This window comes from Fringilla coelebs, assembly GCF_963513975.1.
Source record: "Fringilla coelebs genome assembly, chromosome: 6".
In the NCBI taxonomy this organism is placed as follows: domain Eukaryota; kingdom Metazoa; phylum Chordata; class Aves; order Passeriformes; family Fringillidae; genus Fringilla; species Fringilla coelebs.
Genome location: NC_140034.1, coordinates 20,338,381 through 20,359,255, shown reverse-complemented (window position 1 = coordinate 20,359,255; position 20,875 = coordinate 20,338,381). Strand labels below are relative to the sequence as shown.

Genomic DNA, 20,875 nt, shown 5'->3' with positions numbered 1-20,875 from the left:
AGAGAAAAGTGGAGATGCAGAAAGAATACTTAACACATGAACTAAACAAATGGGCAGAGAGAAGGCTGTCTGATCGTATATCAACACAAAAATCCACTTTGCATGGAAATACGTAATTTGAGCATTTCAAACCTACAATTTACATAGCGCACTCAAAAGCGACAACAGAAAGATGAGCGAGAGATTTTTGTTTGCCTTGCAATATCTGAACCACAGAAAAGCTTTTCAAAAGCAGCACAATTCAGCGGACCCAAGCAAGAAAAAAAATCCAAGCCATGAGTAATTACACAGAGCAGCTGAGGGGTAGGTGGGTACGAGCAGCTTCCCCGCGCTGCTGCTAATGAGCCTTAACCCTTCCGCGGCCGAAGAGCACCGAGCCGCTCGCAGCCGCACAGCCGCACACCCCCAGCGGAGCCGGGCTGCCCGGCACCAGCACCGTCCGCGGAGAGCGGCTCTGAGGGAGCCCGGCACCAGCACCCTCCGCGGAGAGCGGCTCTGAGGGAGCCCGGCACCAGCACCCTCCGCGGAGAGCGGCCCTGAGGGAGCCCGGCACCAGCACCCTCCGCGGAGAGCGGCCCTGAGGGGAGCCCGGCACCAGCACCGTCCGCGGAGAGCGGCCCCGAGGGAGCCCGGCACCAGCACCCTCCCAGGAGAGCGGCCCTGAGGGAGCCCGGCACCGAGGGACACGGCTCCGGGCTCGGCACAGAGGGTCGCAGCCGGGAGCGGTGCCGCGACCCCGGCCGGGGAAAGGGCCAGAGAGCAGACGGGAAGCACGGGCGTCCCCGCTCCGCAGGCACCGAGGGGCAGGCGGCGGCCCCAGCTCCGCCAGCAGGGCCACCTGCCTTCGCTTTAGGGCTCCTCGGCTCCAGTTTCTCAAGTGCTCCGCCCGCGCTGCCCGCCAGCCCCGAGCCGCGGCCCCCCTTCCCCGAGGCTCCGAATGCAGAGCACGGGGCGCCCCCTCCTCTCCGCGGGCCGCGGCTGCCCGGCCCCGCGCACCTACCGCCGGCCGCGCTGCTCCGCGGGCGCTGCCGCCGCGCTCCCGGCGCGATCGCCCCCGGCCCGGCCCGCCCCCATTGGGCGCTCCCCGGCGGCGGCAGCGCCGCATTGGCCGGGCCCGGCCCGCCCCTGTCCGCCCCGCCCCGCCCCGCGCGGAGCCGCCCCGGCCCCGGCCCCGGCTCCCCTGCCCCCGGCCGCCCCGCAGCGCCGGCACCGCGCACAGGTGGCGGCGGAGCGGCCGCCTCGTCCCGCACGCCCGGCATTGATCCCTTCCAAGTTTCTTAGGGCCCGCTTCTAAGTACGATTCAAAGGTAACGGACTTGGCCGTTTCTGCTCACCCACGGGCAAGAATAAATAGCAATGTGCAAATAAAAATCGATAATGCAAACAAAATATCTTTCTGCGCGGGGTTTTTCAACGGGCATGCTTAAATACAACGCTATTCATTTGTACCTGGTGAGTTCGCGTACACAGTTTTAACACCAATTAACAGGCACCTCACTTCTTTTGTTGGACCCTGATGAATTTCGCAGATTATGGATTAGGCGGGTATAAGAAAATTAATACAATGTCTATTAAACAAATTGTGTTTAAACTGTTAAACTGTAAGAGTATTACGAACCTAATACCATAAATTGTATAGCAATATTAATCTTATTTCTGCTTTTAAACAGTTCAGAGAGCAATTTGCATATGAAAAAAATCTTTATGGAGAAATTAACTTCTAACCCCAGTACCATTCCGAGACCCCAGCTGAAAGAAAGCTTATGCAAAATGAACATGTCATCATTAGCCCAAACGTGAGCGCAGATGTGTACATTGACAGCCATTAGCAGGTTCACAGAATGACTCTGGAGAGCTGAGGGAGTAGCGAGTCCCCGAAGAGCTTCCTAGAAAATTGAACCTTGCAAGCTGAAAAATGTTATTGACCATTTGCAATAAACATGATAACAACCTTAATTAGGAATGAGGACTGACTGTAAAAAAAATAAAATCGCAGTTTTAGTCTTCTCGGGGTGAACTAAGAGTTTTAAAAAGTGCAGAACCACTGGGAAAATCTCAAATGCACCCGATGATGTTACACCAAGCAGCCTAGCATTCTGGTTCACCTGATTCTTTCGAAGGGGCTTTCAAAGGGGGTCCTGGCGCAGAGCAGTGTGGGGACACACGCTACAGAGAGCGCTCGAACCGAAGCCCAAAGCCCCCGTGGCACAAGCGGGGGACATGGCGTGTCCCAAAGCACCGACACGAGTGCCAGCTAGAGGCGGCTGGGAGAAAATGACACACAGCTCGCACATTCCCCAACAGGACCGGCTGATTCTGTCTTATGCAGCAGTAGAAGATGTTGATTGCCCAGACAAAGCCAGTCACCTGAAAGATGTTTAGTTGAATAATGTGCCCAAATGGGTTTAGGCTGGCTGTCAGACTCATTTACATGTGTACAGGGTAAATTCATCAAGGACGTGGATAGTTCTACTCAGGTACAACTGGTGTCTTTGTTTCTTCTCAGGATTGTTTTATGAGCCGAACAACTACAGATTAGTTTTCCAATTGTTTCCCTTTATCTTCTCCATCTTTAATAAATCTAGGATCCAGAATTACATTATTGACCTCTGGTGTACTGTGAAAATCCTGGCTAGAAAGAGACTTGAAGGCCATCAATCCTCCCCTGGCTTTGGTCAAGTTCTGAACCCCAGTTCTTCTTTTGCCTTTCCCTCTTTGTTTCCTGAATAAAAGTAAAAGCTATTACAGAGTAACTTTTCACAACAGTACTTGAACAGCTACAAATACTGTCCAAACAGTCCAACAGTTGCAGTGGTTGCTGTATCTCTCATTGCTAAAGCACAAAGCATGAAATGTCATCAATCAGCATTTGATTCTCTTACACTATTTATTCCATCCAAATTATGACATCATTACCACAGCATCACACAACTCTGTTTAGTACTATTATTCTGTTTGGAATAAATTTCTGTTTGCAAGAAATTTTTGCCTTATATTTCTAAAGTTCTTTTACTAGTAAGACTTGGAATGGAAGGAGTAGCAGGTAACATATCTGATATGTGTTCTTATATTTTCTTGAGCCTTCTCAAAATCAAAACCACAGGAAACACTTTTGGTCAGCACTGCAGTGGTCTGGCAGTTGAACTTAATTACAGGTCCTTATTTCCTTTTATTTCCTTTTTATTTTACAGAAATATTCTATTACATCAGACCGTCAAACCCAAAGTTATTCTATTTAAATAAGTATATTCAATTTACCGTTGAACATTGCTGTTCCTGCAATTGAAAGAGAAGTTAGAATATACTTGAGCATTTATCCCCACCAAAGTAAAGACATAGGGGAAAGAAAAAAAAATTAAAAACAAAATTAAACCTACTCCAGAGAGTCTGATTTGCCTACTTCAAATAGTTTGGGTTTGAAGAACAAAGATTATATTCTTCCATTTTCTAGAATATGACAATATTAACCATATTAACCATAAAAATACAGCATTCTATTCTTGATATTTTGACCGATGTTGAAAATGTACTTTTGATATGACCCTACAGGGTTAGAGCATGTGAAATCATAACTATAAACACATGTACTGAGTAACTAAAGGCTAGAATGATCCAATTCTAATTTATTTTGAATATACACATCACCTGACTTTTTGTTCTTTCACCTTGACAGCTAACTTGAGTTTTTAATGTTAATATTTCATTATAAAGATATTAATAATTCATTATATCCTGGAAAATGATGCTATTTTATTTCAATACAAAACCATGATTCTCATGCAAGCTTTACTGCAAATTTAATTAAATTTGTCAGTTAACAGAATTCAATATATTTCATCATATTAAATGAGGCAGTGTGACTCAACCCTTAGTGGTGTGCCAACAGAGGCTCCATTCAGAAGTGTACAGAAGCACTTTGAGATTTTCTTTACCTATCTGGACCTGATTCCACAATTGAGTCTGTACTTCATATTTCCTTATACTGTATCACAGAGTAGTCTCACAGGAGTGCTGCTTCTCAGCCAGTGAGCTGATATTGACACACAGAGCAGCAAAAGAAAAGAAATGTGTGGGGCCAAAAGATTGTTTGCTCAGCTCCCTTACCTGCAGGGTCTCTGCTCCAGCTGCCACAGCCCAGCCTGGAAGATCACATCCTTCAGGAGAGATTTGTTCAACTGCACATCTCAGTAGTGGCAAGATTAGTTTAAAACAAATATTGTTGGGACAAATGCACTATTTCCAGCATGGCAGGCCATCACCTTTACCTCCCCTTCACAGACTATATTTTCTCTGGCATTTTTTCTGGCATTTCTCAATGACCGGACACCCTTGTTTTGCCATCTAGCAGCAAACCAAATTACTATTATCTACAGAGCTTATTCTGCCTGCAACCTGAACTGAAGAGTTTGTAGAATAGCAATGCCAGGAGTGTAATGGCAAGTGGAGAAATTTGGAAGCATCAAATGCTTAATATAAGCATAGAGAGAGCTAAAGGCTCATCAAACATACTATTTTGATGTAATTTGAAAGCTTTCTTTTCTGTAGCTGCAAGAAAGTCTTCATGATTTGGCATTTAGAAATCCCAAGGAGACAGTGGAAATTAATATTTTATTTGCTGTGTTTAAATAAGGAATAGTATTTTTAAATGTCAGAGAACATTGTTCTAGCACCTTTCACAGTGCCAAATGGAATTAATAAGACACTAGATCTGAAATCCTAAAGGAGATTTATTTTTAGTTTACTTTTCTATTAATTTTAGTAGTATTTACCATAGAGTTTTTCAGTTTTCAGCCTAAGGATTATTTGCAAACTGTTTACTCTAAACATGAGAGTTTTATGATGCTGAACTAGTATCACCAGAAATATTTAGAAGTATTTTGTATCAACCTACCTTTTGGAACTGAACTAAGAATGACAAATGTAGTGAAGAGTGAACTCTTTGGCACTTGTAAGCCCAAACATAGTAATTAGGCCAATTTTTTGCAATTACATGTGCAAAAAAACTGAAGTATTGTCTCTATGGAGCTATTCACTGAATATGCAAGATAAAGTAGGCAAAGAGTTGATATACAATGTTCAGTTTGTTAGTTAAGAGATTACATCAATGAAGAAATCCTTCTTTCTTGTCCCATTTTGAGAAGTTCCTACCTACTTGTACCCTTTGCCTTCCAAAAAATCAGACTCCTAGTAGGGAACTCAGTAAGTTGTTAGTTTAGCAAAGAGGCAGGAAAAGCCAACACAGCTGCGTGCAGTGAGATCACATTTATCTCATTGGGTCTGAATTCTCTTACTAGAGTCACCTCCCTTCTGTGCAATGATTCCCAGATTTCAACAACCAAGTCAAACACAGAAGTATTTGTAAAAATTATGAAACCTTTAGTTATCCATTTACAGCTGAACACTAGATTCCACAAGAAAATGTATACATATTTTGGTGTGGCTATTCTTCCTAATGCACTGTCCAGTCCTATAATCAATGGGGTGAAAACCAGAGATGAAACTAAATACAACCTGAAGAGAATTAACTCCTGATCTCACTGCCCCAGTAATGAAGGTAACAACAACACTGGAAAACTCACCAACATGTAGACAGTCAGGCCTTCAGCCTTTGAATTCAAAGCTGAATTATTGTTCAAAAAGTACCTTTTTTACAATACAAATTTATAACCCTTAAAGTGGAACATTCCACATATTTCTTCAGTAATTTTAACATCAGCTATTACAATGACTTTAAAGTCTAGGAAGTGTGTTTGACTTTTTCACATATCTCTTTTTAATATCAGCAATGCAAATTGACTTTTCCTTTAAAATTGCTCTTGACTAGATCTGGGAAATTTTCCAAATAGTAGTAGTGATAACAATAATAATAAAATATTTAGAGGCACCTAAAATGCCATTAATTAACAGAATTTCAGTATATAGCAAAGTCTGGAGCCTAACAAACATTAAGGTAAGATTGCTCAGAAACAAATAACATAACATATTTTTAATTAGTTTTCAAGCTATTTGAATAGCTCAAATATTGCACCAGACGATGTCAGTGAAAAATGATTTTTAAAAATGTCTTCCTCCCCTGTTGCTAAACATTTTCACTTATTTTAGTGGGAAAGATTTTGTACTTTAAGAAAATTTGGATTTAACTTTGCAAAGAGACCGCTCTCAAGGAAGCTATGCACATAATATTCCAAACAATGTTGGAAAACAATTTGGCACATTTTCATACTAAAAATGTTGGGAAGGTATGGAATTACCTTCATGGGAAGGTAATTTTTAACCAGGTCTTACCAAAAGCTAGTGATTTTTAATTTTGAACTTTTGCTCCACAAATTAGAGAAATAAGAGTAATGAATTATTTAATTTTGCTAAGTTTCCAAAGCTCCTACAACCAAGGACTTTTTACATCTCTGTGTATATACACACATACATCCTCCCGAGATATGACAGTGACTCAAAGTGTGGAAGGTACTCCATTCCCAATCTTTCTGAGACCTCAAGTATTTAACAAGTCCAAGTTGCCATTATTGTGTAACACCCCCTTGTGGCTACAAACACATACCCCAGGTACAACATTTCCCCCCCAGCAAAAGTAGTTAATTAGAAGCAATAAAAATGTTGGTATGAATCCTGTACAGAAATGGAGCCACATAACAGATGGGAAATAGAACAACTAATTTTATACATACCAGACTATGGTTAGGAGGAAGAATGAAGAAAAACAAGCATATAAAAATAAAGAAATACAGAAAATTATTAACAGCAGAATTGAAGAGCTATAATTTCAGTATTCTGCAACACAAAAACCTGATATTATTCAGAGTTGTTTTCAAAAATCTGGAATTGTAACATGTGATATGGAAAGCTCAAAAAGTTGGATATCAAAGAAATAAAAATGTGAGCAACACATCTCTGTGGAAGCTAAATGACATCTATGTTTCTTACTACCTGAAGGGCAACTACAATGGTACTCCATCTTCACTTTTTTTTCTGAAAATAAAATTTAAGACTATATGTTACAGTTTTCATTATCTGGATATATGGTACACTGTTCTCCCTCATTCTTGGCTTTAGAAGAAATAGATTACAGTTGTCTCTAGATTTTTGACAGTAAGTAGGCTAGAGTGACTTTTTTCCTCGTATATTCTTTATAAAAAAAGGGACTCAAAGTCATGATTCCATTAATATTATCATAGTTCAGAGAAGAGGAAGAACATTTTGTTACTATACCAAATAACACATTCAAATGAAACAGGTCTTGTAGGTTTAGAAATTATACTCTCTAATAATATTTTAATTGGTTTTAGTCTCAAGACTAAAATGTAGAAAATACAGCAATATAAAAACCCAACCCAAACCAAACAGACTAGTTTCCAATGAATGTTATCCTGGAGCTTTTAAAGACAAGCTACAGAAATCCCCCACACCACGTCATACATTTACCTGGTACTCAGTTCCCTCCACAGAACACAGCTCCACATTGACTACAGACTACAAATAAAATATCTTCTTGACCGCACCTCAACTGAGTGTGTCAGCAATCACATCTCAAACAATGGACTTTTTTGGAAGGTGAGGGATGACCTCACTAAGCTTGATGTTATTCGAACTCAAGCTGGTTTTAATACCTGCAGTTCTGCTTTTACCTGCAACAAGTGCTGTTGGCAGGAGCAGACATGGAAAGCCTTCAAATACTTCAGAAAATGATGTGATTTGGTCTGATGGTCAGGATTATTGATACCTTTCCTAGGCATTACTGCTCCCCCACTGTCCTTACTTTCCTTCTCCCCAGTGAACACACACACTGGAAAGGCCAATAATAAGGGAGGACTTGGTCTCAGCAGGTGGAGCCAAAAGGAATGAATGGGTCAGAAACAGCCTGCAAAGCAAACAAATCTGTCACCTTGGAGTAATCCCTCCCCCAGTATCTGTTCCAACTGACTGAATTATCCCTGTATCAGTGTTGAAAATGCAGTTGTGATTCTGGAGTTACTGGTCACTACTCTTGAATCACACAGCAGTTCTGTGTCTACCAGCCAAGGCACAATGCTTTATACACTGTCTCACACATACAGGCACACAAAGACAAAATGCATAATGATCCACTCCTCTCTTTGCCCGTCCTAAGGAATCAAAGTGAAATTATGAGAATCCTTATAGGAAGGGATGCACTGAACAGTGGCACATACCAGTGCATATGACTAGCAATTCACATCTTCTGTCATCATAACCACTGTGAACACTGAGGGTAACCACACAGGTGGTATCTTTATTTCACAAGATTAAAGATACAGTACAAAATGAATCTGTACATCTTTCTATTAACAGAATTTGTTTACACAATTATATTACATTTGACCAGCCTTTATACTGATTTTAAATACAAAATAAATTTACAAAACTCCTACAAGACCCTTTAAAGAACTGTAGCTGATAAAAACAAAGGGTTCCCCCCAATAGTCCCTATTTGCCATATGCATTTGCAGTAGTTCAAATCAAACTAAATCTTTTCAGTTTAATATTCTTTGAAACAAAAAAATAGAATTTCAGTTCATTGTTGCCTATCTAAAAGGAAAGCAACTTGCAAAGGTGAGTGTAATCCCCTTTTATAGGCCAAAACTAGCATATAATAGGTGGAAATTAGATAATGCATAGTCTTAAAAAGTCCTTTCACAAGCCATATCCTAATGTTCTTCCCCCAAATTAAAACATTTGATTTTTTTTTTCTTTTTTTTTTTTAGGAAGAGTAGCTGACTTATGGAAGATAACTAAAAAGTGAGTAAAACTATCTCGCAAGAGTCTCACGAGAACATTTGTATCCAAGGCCTTACCTTCTATTACACTGTCCCATCATGGACAATATAACGCAAGAAAATTATTTCAACAGACAGCTCTGGGACAAGTTTCACCAGTGATGAACTAAAATCCTGTTTTCTCAACAGTTCAGTGTTTCTTTTAATTAGCAAGAACAGCTAATGTCTTTGATTAATAATTTGAGATGCAGAATAATGCATTTCTTCATATTTTCCCACAGTTTTCCTACATACAAAAATCCCACCAATAACACTTACTGCTCTGTAGTTCCATTTTCTGTGCAGGGAAAGAAGAGCATGTGACTATGAAGGTCAAATAGGCAGGCTCTGGCCTATGTTACTACACACAAAGAATACAACTTTTCATTCAAACCATGCTGAACACACCCAGAAAGGTTTCTCTTAAATCAAGTTTGCCTTCTAAAATACTCCTGCATATAAACTATAAGATAACCTATGTGCTACCAAAAGGGAAAAGTACTTCACTGCAGTAAACTGAGCAACTCAGCTTCTTTAGGAAAAAGATGCTTGATTAACTGAGTGCACAACAAGGAACATATTGCTAGTAAGAGTTAAATATACTTTCCTCAAAATGCAAGTTTGAGAACAGGGTAGTAAGGGATTGTCACTAAAACTTAAGTCATGGTGTAAATAACTGATTTAGAAAACTTATTCATATCTTTAATCCCTGAGTTAACTTGCCATTATTTATGGTAAGTACCTTTTTCTTCTACCACCACATTCAAATGAATGTCATCTGAAAAGTTAGTGGTAGTAATTTGGTGGAAGGGAAAAAAGCAGGAGAAATACTTCCTTATTGCTTCTTCAAAAAGCATTTTTTTAAAATGAAGTAACTTGCTGATCTTCAATTGTTTTCTTCTGCTGATTTCTTGGATGTAAAAATGCATCAGATTCACTGAAAGTCATCTATAAGACTGTCACATAGCAGCAGTGATGAGAGATTCTCATGCAAGTAAAAGAGAGCTTTTAGAATTTAGTTCTAATAGACCAACAACCAAAACATTTTAATAATGCAGTAACAAAATTGTTAAATTGCCTAAGAGACCAATACCAATGAATGAATGGTATTTAACTGAAAAACATTTTCCATATAATCTTTAATTTACTCATGCCAAGCTAAAATGAGTTAAGTGACATTGGCAAAATATGACAGAGGGAGTGTTCAGAAGTCACAGATATCCTGGAAATGCAGCTGGGGAATGCTGTACATATAAGACACTACAGTTAAGTTCAATACTGTTTCATTTGCTAATGATGATTGAGACTGAACAAGGCATTCCTCTACCACATGCTGCAACCCTCCACACTAAAATTAAAGATTTGTCTTCATTTGACCAGCATAGGCATTGTGAAGTACTGAGAAGTTCTACCTATAATACTAGTACCTTTAATACTAGTCATCCGTGACATTTCCATTTACAAAAGAATGGATTGCTTATCTTCTATCCCAAACTAGAGGCCTACTGTGCAATGATCTCCTTGAACATGTACCAAGCATGAAGCCATACCAAACTCTCAATTCTAAATAGAGTGTATTGATATGTTGTTGCCAATACACCAGAAAAACATTTGCATGAAAAGAAGCCCTTAACCCTTTAAACACAACACCTTCTGTCAGAAAGCAGCTAAAGCCTCCTCATTTGTATTCATTCAGCTTTATGATAGTATATTCAGAGGGTTTAATGCTAGTACAGAAACCAATATTTCACTACCACTGGAAAATAAGAACAGACACTTATGCATTTCATGCTCCTAGACTATTCTGCCACTGCTTCCCATCCCCAGCCCCAGAAATTATAGTTCAACGAAAATAGTCACAAAGTGAAGATTCCTCTTGCAGTCTTAAATCATCAGTCCACAGGTCACAGTCTTTACACTCATTAAAAGGCCTTCACACTGACCTGGTGGCACCAAGAAGCCACTAGTCTTCTTTCTCTTTGGATTTTCTTGTTACAAAGGGTCCTCAAGATGGCACAGCTAGAGACATTACTGTGACTTTCCTCTATGCCAGAGGTTGCTGACAGCCAGAGCACCCCTGTAGTTTTGGAGCAGCATCACTGGCATAAGCCCATGCCCTTTTGTAGAGAGCATGCGTTTTTGTGGCTCTTTTTCATAGTTGCATTAAGCAGATGCATGCATGAGATACACTCATTTCTTTCTTGCAGTGCAAATCACTAACAGGATTGTTGAAAATCAAGCACAGAACTTCTAACTCCAAAAGGAAGTCAGCTAACTCACTGAGATTTCTAGCTCTCTCCTTTCTTCAGTGTGTACAGTAATACTGGTGCCTTCTGCTATCTAGACTCAGCCTCTTAGTAAAGACAAATTTAAATTTAGGAACTCTACCAATATGTTTTCATGTCATGAAGGACTGCAAAGTACACAGGCTCCTGAAAAGTTTTAGAAGTATATGAGATGTGGGTGCTGTGGACAGTTTTCGACTGATGAGCTTTACAGACCCCATCTGTCCCACTCCACCTCATGGGCTACATATTGACTGCTGAGAACTGTCAAAGGGGAATGGAGGAAAGAACCCAAACCAAAAAAGTACAAATGGAGAGTAGCATGTTTGCTGGCTTAGTTTTACAGGGTTTATCAATAATCTATGTTAAACCATCCAAGACAGCCTAAAAGACCAAACTGTAAGAAATACCAAAAAAATGAAATAAGGACTATAGAATACTTGGGATGCAGATCAGAAATTAAGTTCCTAACAGCCCTAATCTACTCGGAATTTGAATACAGGTCAGCTTCTTGGAGTTAAATTGGCCATAAATTTATTATTATTACTTTTATAAAGGGGAACTGCTATCAAGCAGGCAAAAACCTTCCACTGTTAGCCTTCTGTCTCTCTGGGAGATGAAAAGGACTCTGAATAAAGAGGAACTAGATACAGCAGGCAACATTTTTGTAGTAGCACTCTTGTGTTTCCATGAAAAAAGCCATAGTGTTATTCCATTGGCACTGAAATAACATTCAAATCAGTTTCAAAATAATTTTCTTATCCCTGAAAAAAGGCATCATTCTAAGCAGCTTTCAAACATTTTTTTAACTTCTTTGTGCCTCTTTTGGGGGAGGGACTGTTGATCCAAAGTCCTAATTCACAATGAAAATTGTTCCTTTTGGAAAAATCCAGTTCTTTCACTGAGGCTCTTGTTGCTATTGTGGTGGTTGATGCTCTGGGGGCGGTTCTTGTTGAGGCACAGCTGGCCGCAGTCCTGCTGGTCTGGGAATTGCTTGGTGTTGCCTTTGTCTGTAAGCTATAATTGTTCCCAGGAGCAAGGCGATGATAGTCATAAGGTAGAGGTCCCACTCAGGCCCCAGCAGCTGGTCCATATCAATGTGTGAGAATACCTCTCTTATCTAAGAAAAAAAGTCCACATCATGTCAAAGAACACAACTGGGCAATTACTTTGACTCTAAATTTGACTTGTAACACTTTTCACATACAAGTATCAGTTTTAAAACTTAGTGACTCTTTTCCTCTCTGAAAAAATAGTATCACATCAGCGATGTTTTCAGTTTCCAGGAACTAAAACACCATTGAGACTAAGAGCCATCCTATATAGAATGAGGTACTCTATTTTCTATTTTAGAGATGGAAGTTCCACTATGGAGTTTTGTGGCTTTCCCACGAATGACAGGGCATTAAGCCTCAGGACACTTGTGTGGTACAATGCTGAGATTCGTGCAGGTAATGGACAGGGAATTTTGACTGAAGTGCCTTTTTGTAAGACCCCACTTGCATAAGGATTAGCCAACACACACTTCCATGCTTCACTACTGTATCTGGTAGTACTACACAGTCATTGCCAATTTAAATCTGCAGCAGAAGACTTAAAACTAGGAAAAGCTGCATTCTGCATACTCACAGCTTCTGTGAGTGCTACATGGGTATTTGCCCAATTGACTTAAGTATTTTAACTGTCCTCAGCCTCAATACTACTATAATTTGTCAAACTTTGCTGAATTGTCTGAAACTGCATTTGCTCTAAGTGGTAATAACTTCCATACCATTTTAATTTATAAAAATCCAAAAAGGCAGTAAGATGCCAGAACACTCAGAAATATTGGAAAGACTTCACTTTAATTCCAGACAAGTTTTGTTTCAGGGCCACCACCCAGTAGAAACACTACAAAATACCTAAACTATCTAATACAAATTCATTTTTCCCCCACAGACATCAAACACAAGGTTGTTACAGCTGAATATAAAATAGCATGAGAATCAGGGATAAATTTTTTTTCCCCTGAGCAATTATATCAGTTAAATCTGCTTCATTTTGATAGCAGATGGTCATGGATAAGAACAGTCAAACAGTTTTGAGAAATTCTATTCAAGGGAAGAACAGCACAGAAGAGCACTGCCTGTGCACATTTCAGATTAACAGAGCTGCACAACCAGGAAATAGGAATGAAAGCTTCAGTGACTTTCTTAATATGCAACAGCAGAAAACAAATGTATCCTAAGTTTGCAGAACGTTCAAGCAATACTTCTACTTGAGTAAAATTACGAATTGTGCTACTTTTAAAAATAGAAAACACATTTTCTCTTCTCTTTTAACTCTGCATTACTTACATTGATTTCTCGTATGTACTGCAAGGAATAAATCACTCCAAGCTTGCAAAGTGCTAGGAAGACTGGAACCTGAGCATCTGGGCTTGCTTCAGCTGCCATGTCATAGAATCGTTTTGCGAGATGAATATCCTAAAGTTAAGAAAATTCAAAGCACAGTTTTGAAGAACTTGAAAAATTAACCATAGGGTTCTTTTTTCCTAAGAAAAGTTCACCTTTGATGTCTATGCATCATTACTTCACATAGTTAAGTGTGAAGTCAATATACTTGTCCATTGCCTATTGGCGAATGTATTGGGAGACATGCTACTTCCACTAGTTGTGGACTTAATTGAACATTAGCAAATGTACTCTAACGAAGCAGACTCTCAATGTACAACTCACTCACCTGCTTGATGCCCAACCCCTTCTCATGCATGTAGCCCAGATTAAACATTGCTTGAGCACTGTGCTGCTGTTCTGATGCCAGTCGATAGTGAATAAATGCAGTTTCGTAATCAACATCAGTACCAAACCCATAAAAATGGTAATCTCCAAGTTTAATTCTTGCAACAGTATATCCTATAAATCAAAAAACAACAAAAAAGGATAAAATAACTAGGCAAAGAAACCCTTTTGACTTCCTATGAAGATGCAGTAGGAGCATTAGTATTACTTTTCACAGTTTGTACAAACTGTTTATCTTTCACCATCCCCTCACATAAACACCTTTTATTTTTAAAATTTGGTTAAGCTAACCAAATCACAGCCAATTTCTATCTGCAGGTAAGACCTTTTCCTATTAATCCTACCAACATTTTTATTGCTATATAGTGGTATCAGCTGAAAACCCGTAACATGTTCATGATCAGTCCCTTATTACAGAAAAACTTTTCATTTCCTATATGACCTTTAAAGGATTCAACTTTTTTTTAAAAAGCAGTAACACTGGAAAATTGAAAAATTTTCAAGTGTCATCATCCGTGTCATCATCTCAATTTCTTAATTTTAAACTAAAAGCCTTGGAAGTCTGATTTTGGATGGTAGCCTTGCTCTAAACTTAAAAACTAGTAGACAGATATTAGTGTAGATGCATCCCTTTGGAAGTTAGATATCTCAAGATATTTCATCATTAAGTTCACTTTTGGTTATTTTAGGGTAGGTAAACAAGCACCAGAGTAGAAATTTGTGTTGTTTGGACATCAAGGATGCATTCTTCATCAATGCTTACTTTGAATAGGAAATTGCATTTCTTAATAAATGATGAAAAGTAACAAATTGCTCTGAAGGATTTTGGATTTATTTTTTCAAGCAGATATACTTTTAGAAAAGTCAGTGTAAACATTGCCAATGTTGTTTAACACTGCTCTATAATTCCATATGAAACAGCAAAAGAAACACAAAGTACATTTGTATTTTAGTCCTTTTAGTCTTAGAATCACAGAAAGGCTCAGACCTGCAAGGATATTGTAATGACACTATAGCTAACAACAGACTAAAGAACACCAACTACCCTGTCTGGGATATAACTTCTGCTAACAGGAGGAGGTAAACTTTCCCTCTTTACATGTTTCATAGCAAAGCAGATGAAGTCAGACATTAATGGCTCTAGTAAACGTTAAGGAAACCTTCCTGACCCTTTGGGAGGCACTGTGGCCATCACACTCCCACCACTACAGACTGTTACTGCAGGGACTGAAGCTCCTTCCCCCCTTGCAGTGGGTGGCTGCAAGGGTGATGGGTGCTTGACTGCCTACTTGTGCCACTCTCACACAGTCAGACAAGCTTTCTTTACTGGTTTGATCCTGCGTTTCCAAGAGCAGTGTCTCAGTTGCCTGAATCTTTTAAACAATTTAATAAGGGCACAGTAACACAAAAACCAGCTTGAGCTTATATTTCTGAGGAGGAATCCCAAACAAAAGAATTTCTGGGCTTTTATACCCTCACAGTCTGTTCATACTTAAGTCTGGGGTCTTTGGCTCCTGCTGTGTCTTTGTCACCTGCCTGGGCCACAGGTCCCCAGGCCCCTTGTTATGGAAAAGGCTGGCAGTTCATGGCTCCTTGCCTTGGGCACCTCCCACCCAGAGCTCAACCTGCAGCTCACACTGCAGCTGCAAACCTACACTTAATGTACTCCTCAACATAAAAAGAAACAGCTTGGAATTGTGAGGTACAGGCATACCTTGAGAAGCTGCTCTATTCCAGTGAAGCAAAGCTCGAGGATAGGTTTCATTTTCTCCTACTATGCTAGCTTCTTCTAAAGAAGAAAATAAACCAGTTAAATATAACCATGGTATATGCACACACAACCACAAAAAAAACCCTGCTTATCTTCAGTCTGCTGAAATATGTTAAAAACTTGAAGCAATCTGTGTTATAGAACAAACAAGATCCAACGCATCTGAAACTTATAAAAACCCCTTTCATTTATGCAGCCTTTCCATTTATCTGCCCACATAAGAGAGCTAGGAACAAACTATATAATTTCACCCTGAACTATGGCTTACTAAGCATCTCTCCCATTCAAGCTGTAGGAGATTCTGATGCACACTTGAGGAATGACAGAAAATGCAAGTTTTAAGAGCACATAATTTGGAGTTTAACAAATACAAGGTTGAAGTATAACCTTTTACAGTTTTGGCCATCTGAAACCCATGACTAGTCAGGTAAAACAAAGGCTTAAACTCCTTAACCAGCCAGACTGCAGTCTCTTACATGGCAGCACTTCGGCTACTTCAGAAGTTGTTCATGTCACAATATGAAGGTTCATGAACTATCAGACAATTCAAAGGATTTATAACTTGAACTTCAAGTGTAACTATGGTTTCAGCTGTACTGTCCCACAGCTGACACAAAGACTTTGTATAAAACATATAAAGTCATTTTAAATCAATCTCCAGTTGAGATACAGATATATCTGAGTAAAGACAATCAAGAGTTTTAACTCAGGGAAAAATGCTGCTTCTTTGCACTTCCAGCCAAGACTGTCATTACTGTACCTTATCTAAAGATGATTCACTCAGACACCTTTAAAAAACATTAACTGGAAATGAAGATGTTAGATTAGCTCATCAGCCACCAATAGGTGCTTTCAATACTAAGCTATAAAGCTGGCAAGGAGACCTAGATTTGGTTTAGAGAAAGTTTAAAATACTGGGTTTTGCAGTTCGTAGAAAGATTTACCATTGTACTTCCATTGTCTCCCAACGACTTGAAACTCGAATAAATCCAAGTTCAAGCCATCTAGTTCCAGTAAAACACATGGGACAAGTTCTTTTCAAATCTAAGAGAATCAGCTGCCCCGTTCCTTACCCCTCCTTCAAAAGTAGCATCAGTAAAGTCACACAAAGAAGAAGGTGCTGAGAAATTGCATTGCAAGAGAGAGAACAAAGGACACAGACTTCTATGCATAGTACAGGTCAAAAGTAAACCTAATGCAATCCCTGCTTTTACAATTGTGCTTTGGAAATCCAGAGAATTTTTAGCACTGTGCAATATTCTAAAAACTCTCTGCTTATGCCATTTTAAAATCCCTAAGTCAGAAATTAAATGTATTTTAACTTTTAGTCTATGAAGTCATCCTTACAAGTGAAAATGAAAACTGATTGCTTTCCAGTGTGAAGAGCAGAAAAGAGGACAAGAGCTTCATTAAAGTTCTAACATGCCACCTCCAGAAAAACCCTTTTCAGTATATATTCAGATTCTTACTCTGATCAAGTATGAAAGCAGCATTGCTTTGTGCAACTTCATAGCCTTGTTCTGCCAGAAGAAGATATTGAACTACAGCAGAATTTGAATCACCATCTTTATAGCTGTTGTAGGCAGTCATCAGTCTTTCAGACCAACGCCCCCGTTCACAGACATTCTTAAACAACTGCAGAGGAAAAAGGAAGGGGGAGGATACTGGTTGTCATGAACTTCAAAAATTTAGGTTTTGCAAGAAGTAACATTTTAACATTCTGATGCCTGTTCAAAATATTTGTATTTCACATGAAAACATGACAAGCAAACTCCACTGTTCAAGACAAGCCTACTTTAAGATACAAGTTGCTAAGCAGATAGATGCGTAGCAACTTGTAAGATTCTTAGCAAGTAAAGACAGTAACTTCTAAGATTCAGAGGCTTACTCAGAATTATTTAGTATCTTAGTTTTGTTACACTTAAATCCAAGTATAAAAGAAGAATTTGGTAGTTATAAGTTGCTTGCTTTGCATTACATTCTTTTGATTTTCTTCGAAGTTAATAACGGAAATACAAACCTGACATAACAAAAAAGCCAAAGATTTTTCTCATGAAATACAAACAAGTTTGCTAATATATCACTTTCCCTTTTGATAGCCTTTACTCTGCAGTCGCTGCTGGAAATGTCCTATACAGGCTGATGTGGTTATAGCCAATCTCTTGCAATTCAGTATTGTGGATGTTGATGAACAGGTGACCTTACCTCAACAGCAGTATGACAGGACCGCATCACTCCAGTGCCAGTAGCATGCATCTGAGCCAGATTATAAAAAGCGAGAATGTGGCCACCCTGGGAGGCCAAGTTAAAATACTTCAAAGCTTGTTTATAGTCTTTCTTCACTCCAATGCCATCTAAAAGAAAGATTAAATCATTGCTACTCATTCCTCTTGGAAAGCAGCACTATAAGAAACAGTTCTTACTCTTCAAAATTACTCTAGAAAAGCTTTGTGAAAAGTCAGGAAAAGACAGAATGAAATACAAGTTCAATGTAGCAAGCCCATTCTACATGCACACTTCTAATGCCACCTAGCGAACAGTGACTGAAAGGGCAGGTGCTTAGACCTGCAAATGGTTTTGATGCCACTTACTGTAATACATGGAACCTAGTTGAAGCTGTCCATCAACCCATCCCTGTTCTGCAGCCTTCTGGAAATACTTCAATGCTAGATCATAGTTCTGCAGGAAGATTTGGTCCAGTCATTAGAGCCTTGCAATACACCAAAGTTTAAGAGAGAAAATATGCATGTGCATATATGAAAGGACAGATCTGTTTTACAGAAAAATTACAGCAAGATTTTCCAGTGAAAAATATTCCCCTGTTCAAAATCTGGAAGCAAAAAATGAAACAGACTACAATGATATTTAGCCTGTTGTAACTCTGCAGCTATCTCAAAGCTGGCATCCACATACAGCATTGTTATGAACAGTTATGCTTCACAGAATGGAAGCTCTGTTCTGTTTCCGGAACACTTATTTCCTCGACTTTGGGCTAATTCAAATTTTGAGTATCTGTTTGCATAGCCAAATATAAAACATTTGACAAGAAACCTTCCTGTGGGAAAAGCAATAAATCAAATGAACTAATTAAAAGTTTCAGCCTTCCTCCACTCCCACAAGAGTCACAAAATGGGGACAGTTAGGATTTATTTTATTTCACAAGAAAATTACAGACAAGCCCAGATTTCCTGTTAAAATGCACACTTCCATGCATTTCTAATAGCTTAAGCAATATTTTCAAACTTCTGAGAGCAAAATAAGGATGTTTCTTTCATAGCTGCTAATTCCATAGTGCATTTTTTTTACATTACAGATCTCCTCAAGGAATTTTCAGTGTAACAGAATCTTCACAATTAAGCTTTCCACAGTATTTCCCTCCAGAAAAAAAAAAAATCTGTTGACTGCAAAAAGTAACACAATCACCTATGATTAGAAAGACGACTGTCAAAAGCTTACCACTGGAACACCTCTTCCGTAGAGGTAAGCCATTCCTAATCCACTCTGTCCAACTGGATTACCCTGAAAACACAGAAAAACACTTCTGCAAAGAAAGGTAAAACCTACATCTATTACTTTCAAATCTGGTATATCTTGAACATCATGAAAACATATAGTACTCAAAAGAGATTCATTTTTGCTCCTAGCAATACTTATATAAGGAGGAAACAGCATTTACAGTAACTTTTATTCAGTAACTACACAGCTGATGAACAGGGGAAAAAACTTCCAATATTATTTATATAAGTCTACTGTGCACTTTTACAGTGTCATACAAGATGTAGAACCCATAACCCTAGAAAGATGGGGCATTAGTAGCTTACTTATCTTTACTTTTCTCAACTTCAGAATGTTTTGGGTGCTACACAAGTTCCCAAAACAACTCCAATGCTAAGGGTGAAATGGTGGCTGTCCTGTGGGCTACGTTACTAACCACTGCCCCTGCACAAGCAGGCACTATGGCACTACTTCAGTGCCAGGACAGGCAATGGGACACAGCAGAAATTTTCAGTCAATGCAGGGTGAGCACACAGAGATCCTCACTTTAGCACAGTGCTGTGGAACTGCATTCAGATTGTGGAATATAAGAACCATGAAGACAGTTATCTTACAACAGTTCCTTCAGAACTTAATCTACTGTGTTTCACATGCTGAACACCCTTCCGGGAGGCCTACTCATGCTTTAACTGTACAAACGCTACCCTAAGGGACAGATCAAAGAGAGATACAGGGGATTAACATGACCAAAAAACATCATCCCAAAGAGCAAACAATCCAATGAGATGAGAGGTATAAAACTATTATATATTCACATAACAGAAGCACTGTAAATTCCTGTGACAAGACAACTTCAAATTAACACTAGCACTTCACAGAATTGCAGACTATTTAGGTGGTCAGTATTTCATATTAATGAAATAGAGTTCGACTCCATTCATGAGAGCTAGACTCCTTATGCTGAACAAAGCTTTATGAAGCACCACGGCCAGAGCAGTTTTTGACATCTTAGGCAAGTAAGATTGTGGGCTAATTAATCTGGGAATAGATGTCTGCCCATGGAAGAGCACGTGAAGCATTTGCAGCATTTCAGAGCTTATCAATTTAGTACACATGCTGTAGTTCCACCTTATGGGTAATCATACCATATCAGCAGCTTTCTTGAAATACTGAAGGGCAGTTTCATTGCTCTGAGGTACAACATCACTTCCTTCTGAATACATCTGAAAGAGAAAGCCATTACTGAAGAACAGCCAAAGTAGTCAGTTTAGCATGAAGACCATGAAGCATCCTCATTTTACATACTGAGAGGAAGTTACTGGACTTAGAATATTCTATTACATTACTGAATAATCATTGTCCTGAAGCAGAAAATACATCTCTCTGCTGTAAAATCAGAGGGTTTAACTTTCTAATGGAAAATGAACTGCCCATAAAATAAATTTTTTTTCAGGACAATACCCTTAGTTTTTAATTTCTACCCATGTGCAGTGAAAAACACACAATCAGGCAAAAATCTTGAGACCAGTGGAAATCAAACTGTACTGGCAGTCAAAATACTTTGCAAAAACAAAGCAAAAATTAGTTACTAAACGCAGTTCACTTCAACAATAATTAGTGACAAAACAACCAATAGAGAAAGCAGGAACTGCAATCTCTTCCTTCAGGTGCCTTAAACAGCATATTATGCTATTTTTTTAGGCTTTAAGGACATTAATTTTGAATCCTCTACTACAATGACAGCCTGAAAAAGATGAC

General features: G+C 39.1%; 2 protein-coding genes across 3 annotated transcripts in view; both read right to left on the bottom strand.

Moving 5' to 3' along the window:
• Positions 1-1,065, bottom strand: part of STON2 (stonin 2) — a 71,006-nt gene extending 69,941 nt beyond the window's left edge. Inside the window, exon 1 of one of the 2 annotated variants that reach the window (XM_084208140.1) lies at positions 1,001-1,065. The gene's annotated coding sequence lies outside the window, so the exon portion shown is untranslated. Of the gene's footprint in view, positions 1-996 lie in introns of both variants that reach the window. The other variant, XM_084208141.1, reaches the window with a different exon arrangement.
• A 7,184-nt stretch (positions 1,066-8,249) lies between these two features.
• SEL1L (SEL1L adaptor subunit of SYVN1 ubiquitin ligase) overlaps positions 8,250-20,875 on the bottom strand; it is a 32,858-nt gene continuing 20,232 nt past the window's right edge. Inside the window, exons 13-21 of the mRNA XM_084207448.1 lie at positions 20,263-20,340; positions 19,079-19,141; positions 18,214-18,301; positions 17,828-17,976; positions 17,092-17,257; positions 15,566-15,640; positions 13,793-13,965; positions 13,408-13,536; positions 8,250-12,191 (exon numbers count right to left, since the gene is read on the bottom strand). Coding sequence (XP_084063574.1) covers positions 11,988-12,191; positions 13,408-13,536; positions 13,793-13,965; positions 15,566-15,640; positions 17,092-17,257; positions 17,828-17,976; positions 18,214-18,301; positions 19,079-19,141; positions 20,263-20,340 — 1,125 coding nt within the window. The 3' untranslated portion in view covers positions 8,250-11,987. The remainder of the gene's footprint in view (positions 12,192-13,407; positions 13,537-13,792; positions 13,966-15,565; positions 15,641-17,091; positions 17,258-17,827; positions 17,977-18,213; positions 18,302-19,078; positions 19,142-20,262; positions 20,341-20,875) is intronic.